The 9,243-nt window shown below is 44.0% G+C and overlaps 1 protein-coding gene across 1 annotated transcript; it reads left to right on the top strand.

Moving 5' to 3' along the window:
• The first annotated feature begins 8,218 nt into the window (after window positions 1-8,218).
• On the top strand, window positions 8,219-8,632 carry LOC136491659 (uncharacterized). Its single transcript, XM_066487934.1, has one exon. It carries the CDS (start codon window positions 8,219-8,221, stop codon window positions 8,630-8,632), a length of 414 nt encoding a protein of 137 aa, XP_066344031.1.
• Window positions 8,633-9,243: the final 611 nt, after the last annotated feature.

Genomic DNA, 9,243 nt, shown 5'->3' on the forward strand with positions numbered 1-9,243 from the left:
ATTACTACTTTAACCTAGAGCGTCCTATAGATTAAAGCACTCAAAGAGTTGTGAACCTGATGAGCAATATAAACACTGATGCTTACTTAAATTAGAAGTTGATTACCAGAGAATCCTCAGAAGTAAGCTCAAGTAGAACTTGAATCCACCAAGGTACAAGCCATAGAGTGAGCACTGACAGACCGGCACCTCCCCCAAACTCTTCCCTCACTCTCTATCTCACTATTCTATATATAAGACTAGATCCTATGGAGGACTAATCTTCTCTTGATTATGGGCTTTGATCCTAAAGATATGAATTAGGGTTTCAGGGATCTACTGAGGGAGAGGGCCAGGGGCTGGTATATATAGGCCAGAGCATCTATCATGAGCCCTTGGATCAAACCAACTTAAAGAATGACGTAGATGCAACCTAGGAGGTGGTGGATAACCGACATAACAATGCAGAGGCTGATAGGTGGTCCCAGGGGTAGGGTGGCCTATAGGTGGGGCCGACTGGCCCCATAAGGCAGCCCCTCGGCTCTCGCTTTAGTGTGGTGTCCTCTGGAACTTTCTGGTGCCTGTTTCGCGGTGGATAAGCACGATTAATTCTGACATGTAGGCCCGGCTTGATGGTTTTCTAGGATAAACCCTACAGAAAATACAGATTCACCAAAACTCAGTGGAATTTGTTAGTTTAAACCCCTAAATCTTAGTTGGTGATCACAATTGTGCCCTTATACATGTTTTATTAACAGTTTATAATGGTTGTTGACTACCGTCAACAAGCTCTCCCAAGCTTAACCTTTGCTAGTCCCTTAGCAAAGCTAAACTCAGCAAAAATGGATCAGGAGTTGCTATGATGCATTCACTCCTCAAAAGTACACATGCGTTCAAACAAGAATTCTCCTTAGGATTAGAATAAATCGATCTGACTTTCAAACTTACCCATATTACCTTCAACCATGGGGCTTCTTAGCCTTTACTTCAGTCTTGAGTAATTGAAAGACAGAACGATTAAGTCAAGCACTATGTCTCAAGTTCTTTGCTCGACTATTATTCCAGGAGTTTTTATAAGTTTTCAAAATAAAACTCAGAGATTTCATTGTATGACACTCTCAAGTCTCAATATATGTGGTATTTAGTGGATCCTCACCAAGGCAATGAAGCTGTTATGCTTTTTTCTCTTCCTACCACTAAGGTTTATGTGGAGTTCATAGGTAGGGAGAAAGCTAGAGTATACTTGCAATGCATATATTATAAAGTCAAACAATGGATCCATAGAGAGTTGAGTCATACAATCAAAACAAGATGTGCATGTGTGTAGAATATATGGTGGCTAATCCAAATTCTACTTTGCTCCTTGAAAACTTATCTCCCTTTTGAAACTTGGAAACTACTTGCTAGAGAGTAGGGGCTATCTTATTCATCTCTCTTTTTTTCAGGCGGGCATCTAAGTACCCATTGTTTAAAATATCTCAAGCACTTATCCATTTTTTCTCAACTCTTTTTTTCTTTTCTTTTCTTTTTTTATGAATAACTTTTGCATAGCCCCATGCCTCTTTTCTAGCAACAAAACTTTTGAGAGATAGCAACAAGAATTTGGAGCATTTATTTGGTGGATGAAAAACCTAATAAACATGTTTTTGTATTCACCCCCAGTGTAGGAGTAGAACATTTTTGGATGGATCTAGATGGAAGGCATGTTTTTGCGCCTACCCCTAGTGTAGGAGTAGTGCATATGTGGGTGGTGTGTACTGCGATCTTGATTTTAAGAGCATCACAAACCTCTCATAAGGGTCAACAAAGCTTGACAAAACTCAATGCAAAAGCAAGCAGCATATATGTGGAAGTTTCCTAGCCTAAATAACATGTATGGTTCTGGTGGGAATTCAAGCTTTGTCATACAGGAACTCATCATGTAGCATTTTTGTGTTTTTCAAAAGATAAATCTTCAGAACTTTAGTGTCACTTGGAACAAGATAAACAGCAGCTCAGACCTTCTCATATCATATCCATCAATTACCTAGACTTAGATCAAGCATATGCTACCCACGAGTTTCAAGTTCAGAGCAAATCCTTATATCAAAACACTCTTATCCAAAACTTAGGGAGAATTCAAGGCTGAAAACTAGGTACTTGAAAGGAATTACAACAGAGCAACTATTCATTATTTCCATTCAAGAGATTATTCTGAGTCCTCTTTATTTATTCAACTCCTAAAAATAAATTAAAGCAAACTAGACACACCTTTTATTTTGTTTTTAATTTTACTAAATCACACATTATTACTATAGCTATATATATTCATTATAAAGATAACTTTTCATTTTGTTTCATTCATCATTTTCTTAACTATTGAAAAGAAACTAAAATCTAAAACAAAAGGAGAAAGAATACTTACTTGAATACACGGGAGTGCTCCTCCCTCAAGCTAGCTCTTTCGATAAGGGTTCGGTATTGTAAGTCATTCGGAATCGGACTTCTCCTTGTGAAGTTCATTGATACCTTCAGTTTGTTCTGAAGACGAAGATTCTTATGATGACGCCTCTAATGGTGATGTCACCTTCCTACCAAACCTATCTTGGTTTTGAGTTTTGATTTTGGTTTGATAGATTCTGGACCTTCACTTATAGAAGTTAGGGAATTGACTAACTTCTACATAGTTTGCTTGAAGTGTGTCCTGCTATAAAACAAGGTAGAGATCAAGTGCATAGGCTCTGTTAGGTGGAAAAACACCAACATAACCCAAATTTTATTTATTCTTCTCTAACCTTAGGCACATTGAACAGGATAAAGTTGATGTTAAGTGATGTGTTCAATTTATAACATAGGTGGTAAGATCAGAAGGTTGAGCATGAATGTAGCATTTCAGTTCAATTGGCAGAAAAGATTGAGTTGCTTAACCCATGGAAAGATTGTCTATTTGTGCATAGTGTATCAATCTCTACATGATTATGACTATCAGCTTCCAGAGATAGGATGCACATTTTTTAGTTTATTTGGTTAAGACTATGGTCACAAGAGAGTGGTGCTAGGAACAAGCTTGAAGAACTAAACATGTTGAGTTAATCAGGTTGGATCAAGTAGAACTGTAACTCAAACATGTTTGTTCTTATTTGTGTGCCTACCAGAATCCAGGAAAAAACTTCTTAAATGATGACCATTTACCTTAGGAGGTTACTTTTATCATTGAAGCATGATGTCACCATATGACGAATGGTAGATGACTCGTGATGGTCTTTCCCTTTCGCTTGAAGTTTTCCTTTTTTGGCTAGCCTCGTATCTTGAGTTGTTCATGAGCTTCTTATCTCCTAGATTGCACCCTTTCTTTCTCATCCTTTTGTCATGCCATCTTTCTGCTCTTCAATTTTTTTAACACCTTATTAGACCTTTTTCTCACTCATTGTTTTATGCCTGCAAAGGATTACTAGACAACACATACCTGAAGGAATATACTATTTTGAGACACGGGTTGTTTGTCTAGGATTTTATAATTTCCCTCTATGCTAATGAAAAGATGGTGTTAGAATTATTTTAATATAGTTTTATTTATCATGTTATGTACAGGCATGGCTCAAGGCAAAGGTAACTTGCAGTTAAAGACAAAGCGAATGACCATGAATGAGTTGTGTCTTCTTTGCGCAACGTTATTGGAGTTCATAATGTGCCTTGCTTCATCTCTGATTTAAATTCATCTTGTGACTTACCCAAATTGATTTGAGAGTTTCCTATAGGGGTTATTCCAACAAAATAACTAGTATCTACTAAAGCATACTTTAGGCTCAAAAATCAACCTAGACACCACGTGTAATTTGATTTAGGAAGGCATTTTAACCTAAGCACCTCTCTTAATTTAAAAGCCTTTGGAAGTAAAATTAGCACACCTTTTGGTTTAAACTAAGCACCATGCCTAATTTAAAAGGTGTATGAAAATACTTCAAACCTTAAGTATATTATGGCAAACAATGGTAGCATGAAAGCATTATAGAGATTTATTAAATTGGAGATGAAAAAGCATGATTGTTATTGAGCATGATTTAAAGGTAGAGACAAGCCAAGATGAATTAGCAATATGGCATAAATTTTTTTAGAGAAGCCCATCCCCCAGGCTTGAATTTTGCAAGGCAAAGTCAAGTTTGGATAGATGTGATTCAATGTTGCATAATGATTGGTTGGACATACCTTGAGTCACCATCGTTCATTCTTTTTGCTTCAAACCTGAAATAGTTAGTGACAGAAATACCCGAAGGAATATGTTCAGAATTATATTTCTATGCTCACTTCACAAGGGCATTATGGAAAAAGTAAAAGCTCATGTTATCTCTCAAAAGTGCTTGTTTTAGGATAGAAGCTCGTCCTTGGGAAACCTTTGAATTTTGTTTCTAATTGGTAAAGTGGTTTTTCCCTCCAACACCAATCTTAGGTTGCCTATCTCAAGATTTATGCCAACAAGATATGCAATATTTATGATAAACATATGCATCTACAACCACCCTTTAAACAATTTTATGAATAGGGAGTACGATGGGGTTGAAGATCTCAGTGTGTGGCAATGTTGGAGATACTAATTGATTCAAGAGATTTCTTATGTGAGCATGGATTTGATGAGGTGTTCATGAAATAACTCACATGCTCATCGATGTCATCTTCCTTTTCAAGCTCCAAGGATGTTTCTTCCTGAATGTGCAATATTTTCCTCGGATTGGTAGCTCTCGGGTTGATCTTGTCTAATGCTTCCTCCAAACTTGGATGAGTCATATTTATTAAAGAGGTTGATTGAAACTCACTATTTGAATCTAGGCCAAGTTTGGAGTCTACCCATAAGGCTTCATCCTTGTCCATCCATTCTTTAGCAATGGTATATGAATTTTTAATACATTCTAGTCAATTCTTAATACATTCCAGCCATTGTTGTTGCTATTCTTGGCCATCCTTGCAGTCTTCGTGATTCCTATTCTTCGGTTGTCTTAATGGATTTCTAGGGTCACTGTGGGGGTATGACCCTGGATACCCACAACAGACCACATAGGCTACGCCCCCTAGGGTGGCCCAGCCCAAAAGACGAAGCCTTACAAGGCACGACTCTGCTCGGCGCCTCCCGCAAGACACCGGGAAGATATCCTAAAGATACTATAAGATCTGTTAGGATATGTATGATCCCAATATTCCTTTAATCAGTTATTACTTTCTCGTTATCTCTCAAATCTAACCGACTTGTAACCCTGCTCCCCGGACTATATAAGGCGGGCAGGGACCCCCTCCAAACTCACACAATATCATACAATAGCTAATACAAACCAACAGACCACAGGAGTAGGGTATTACATCATATTGACGGCTTGAACCTGTCTAACTCGTGTGTCTCTATTGCCTTCTTGTTCTTGATCTCATGCCCCTCTACCGATCAATCTACCTTCGTGGGATACCCCTCGGAGGACTACCGACGATATTCTATCGACAGTTGGTGCGCTAGGTAGGGGTGTGCATGTTGTTTCCTTGTCAAACAAGATGGCTTTTTCCGCAGGCTCTTTGTCCCTTCCACAGCCCTGGCTAGATCTTCACGGTCGGATCCATCTCGTGGGTCATCAACGCTGATGGAGTCAGAGAGCTCCTTGAGCTGGTGTAGATCGGTTCTGCGTCGACCACCCTCGCACCTGCAACTATAGATCCAATCTTGGAGCCGATTCCAAGATCTCCTTTAGCAACAACTCGCTGTCCGCTTCCTCTCTACTAGATGAGGCAGATCAACAATGACGATCTGATCAAATCCATCGATCGGGTCGGACTAAAGCTCGTCGATTGTCTCTCCATCGTCAAATCGGCTTTGGACACTCTGGTTTAGTGCCGACCACCCTCCGATCCAGATCTATCGGAGGCTGCTTAGGGAAACTACAGGGGTTATAGCCCAACCCTTTGGGTTCACCAATGCCGCTGCCTCTTACCAACATGCCCTGAGGGGCAAACTCCTTGACCAGGTGGAATGCGCCCATCTACTCGCCGACCAGGTCGTCGTCTAGTTTCCTCTAGCCATCAACATGCTACACTTAGGCCGGTGCCTCGGGGTGCCTCTCCAGACCATCCCAGAAGAAACTCCAGGCTCTGAGTCTCAAGTCTCTACGGCGACCCTCGCTAAAACCTTCTCTGAGCAACTCCTCCTTCCACCCTTCCAGGGTGGTGCGATCTTTAATGTCAGCATCGATAGCCCTCCTCGGAATGGCAAAACTGAGGAGGAGCGCGTTGCTTGGGAGAACCGGAATGTCAACCGTGCACAGCGCTGAGAAAATGAGGCAGCCATTGTGAGGGCCGAAGCTGCTCGGAATAATCGGCTCGATTCACAAGGAAGACCGCTCCCGCTCCACCATGACCTCGACAAAGAATTTCTCTGTGTTGACAGCCACGACATCTTCAAAACTCCAAGCACCAATCTGGTAGTAGCCACCAATGAGCTCGCTCGTTTCCCTCAAATGCCCGAGCTCACCAGGGTAGCCACCATGCTTAAAGCGGCTCACTATCAGGTCGACGAGATTCACGAGGATTAGAGACCTTCATGCTCTACAAGCACGATTCACCAATCAGCTGCGTTGAGATCTAATCGCCGCCCCAGTCAAAGTCATTTCGTCGACCAGTTGCTACCTCTCCAGGGGGAGCTGGGGGCCATTGCGCTGAACACCATCGCCAACACGACTAGGAGATCGAATAGGACTCCCAAGTGCACCTCAGCAACCTCCGGGATGCGCGATGGCATATTGAGCAACGTCGCTTCGGTAACCATGAAGATGAAGTGTGTCACCGCTAGGAGTACGACCAGGAGTACGACAACTCGGACTCAGCCCTCGAGCCTATCCCTGACCGCAATGTTGTAGACAATAGTGTCAACAACCCTGAGGGGCCTCCAGCTTTCATAAGGGCACTCCGAACACTTCGGTGGCCTCGTGGTTTTAAGATCACTGGGGTCGAGCCCTACAAAGGAAGAATGAACCTGACATAGTGGCTGCAGGCTTATGCCACTGTTGTCTGCACCACGGGAGGAGACACTAGCGTCATGGCAAATTATCTCCCTATCATGCTCACGCCACCCGCCCTGAGCTGGTTTACCAGCCTTGTGTCGGACGCCATTGGATCCTAGGAAGAGTTGAAGAAAGTCTTCACCGACAACTATATGGCCACATGTACTCGACCTGGCACCAAGCATGATCTCAGCCGCATCAACCAAAAGCCATTCGAGCTCCTCCGTAGCTACATCCGACGTTTCTTTGAGATGAGGAACTCTATTCCCAACATCATGGAAGCTGAGGTCATCACTGCCTTTATCCGAGGACTCCACCATCGCGAGCTTCGCTCCAAATTCAACTGCAAGCCACCCACTGGCATCGGCGAGATGATCACTATGGCCAACCAGTACGCCGACACTGAGGAAGACGAGGTGTGCTTCAACGAGGATGCAGGCACTCATCGCCTATCTCACCGCTACGACGACCACCCCAATGACCGACGCCACAGCGACCGCCACCCCGACGATCGTAGCTACCATTGCGACAGCGGCCGTGATTGGACAGGAGGACACAGGCCTAGCCAAAATCATTGCTGCTGGCCAGACCACATCGTTGCCGCTGTCAGTCGACCTCGCGCCAAGCACAACTATGACGAATAGTACCAAAAGATCCTCGACGGCCCATGCCCTCTTCATAAGAATGCCAAACACAAGATAAAGGACTGCATTGGTTTGGCTAAGGAGTTCTAGGACAAGAGGCTCGACAACGACGCCAACGATGGAGCTAGAGGTCACCGACCACCTAGGGGCAACAACAATGCTTTTTAGGACCATGATAAGGTGGTCACCACCATCTTCGGGGGCCTTGCCTCCACTAAGAGTAGGAGAGAGCGAAAGCTTGCTGCACGGTAGGTGCTCTCTGTCACTACGGAAGACGCCACTGCTAACCTCATCTATCGCCCATGGTCTGAGGTCCCCATCACCTTCAATAGGGCCAACCAGTGGGCGGATATTCCCTACATAGGGCATTTTCCCCTCGTCCTCGACGCAAACGTATAGAAGATGCTCTTCAGAAAAGTGCTCGTTGATAGTGGGAGCGCTCTGAATCTCCTCTTCGTCGGAGCCCTAAAAGAGCTGGGCCTCGGTTTGTCAGATCTCACACCTTCTGACTCCACCTTTTGGGGTGTGGTGTCAGGTAGGGCCTCCAAACCGCTTGGAGAGATTACCCTACCACTTCAGTTCGGCATGGCAAGCAACTACCGCATCGAACATATCAACTTCTACGTTGCTGACTTTGATACCGCCTACCACGCCATACTTGGTCGGCTAGCTCTGGCCAAGTTCATGGCCATGCCACACTACGCCTATCTTGTGCTGAAGATGCCTTCGCCTGGTGGAGTCTTGGTCCTGTGGGCCAACCTCACCATCGCCTACGTTTGCGAGACAGAGAGTCTCGCCCTCGCCGAAGCTACCGACCGCTCCATCCAGATAGCTAGCGTGGTCACCGAAGCCAAGATGGTGCCTACTAAAGACATGGAGATCCTAGAGCTAGAGCCTCCCCGTGCCTCCGCCAAGTCAAAGGAAGTCAAGGAGGTCAGCCTCGGCCTCGATGATCCCTCCAGGACCGTGAAGATTGGGGCTCACCTTGACCCCAAATAGGAAAGCACGCTCATCTCCTTCCTACATGCCAACGCCAACATGTTTGCTTGGAAACCTGCAGACATGCCGGGGGTACCATAGGAGAAGATCAAGCACTCCTTGAATGTCTCGCCGACCGCCAAACTGATCAAGCAGAAACTCTGTCGATTCACGCCAGACAAGAAGGAGGCTATTAGGGTAGAAATAAAACGGCTCTTAGCTGCCAAATTCATAAATGAAGTGTATCATCCAGATTGGTTAGCAAACCCTATTCTCATTCAAAAAAAGAATAAAGAATGGAGAATGTGTGTTTATTATACTGATCTTAACAAACATTGCCCTAAAGACCCCTTCAGACTGCCTCGGATAGACGAGGTTGTAGACTCCACCACTGGCTATGAACTGCTCTCCTTCCTTGACTATTACTCCGGCTATCACCAGATTTCCCTGAAGGAAGAAGATCAGATCAAGACTTCGATCATCACGCCCTTCGGTGCTTACTGCTACACAACTATGTCCTTCAAACTCAAGAACGCTAGAGCAACCTATCAAAGGGCCATCCAGACATGCCTTGACCAATAGATCGGGCGCAACGTTGAAACCTACATCGATGATGTGGTCGTCAAGACCAA

This window comes from Miscanthus floridulus, chromosome 11, assembly GCF_019320115.1.
Source record: "Miscanthus floridulus cultivar M001 chromosome 11, ASM1932011v1, whole genome shotgun sequence".
Classification (NCBI taxonomy): domain Eukaryota; kingdom Viridiplantae; phylum Streptophyta; class Magnoliopsida; order Poales; family Poaceae; genus Miscanthus; species Miscanthus floridulus.

Bases quoted from the DNA above. Each gene is read 5' to 3' on its own strand.
- LOC136491659 (XM_066487934.1), top strand. From the start codon at position 8,219: ATGGCAAGCAACTACCGCATCGAACATATCAACTTCTACGTTGCTGAC.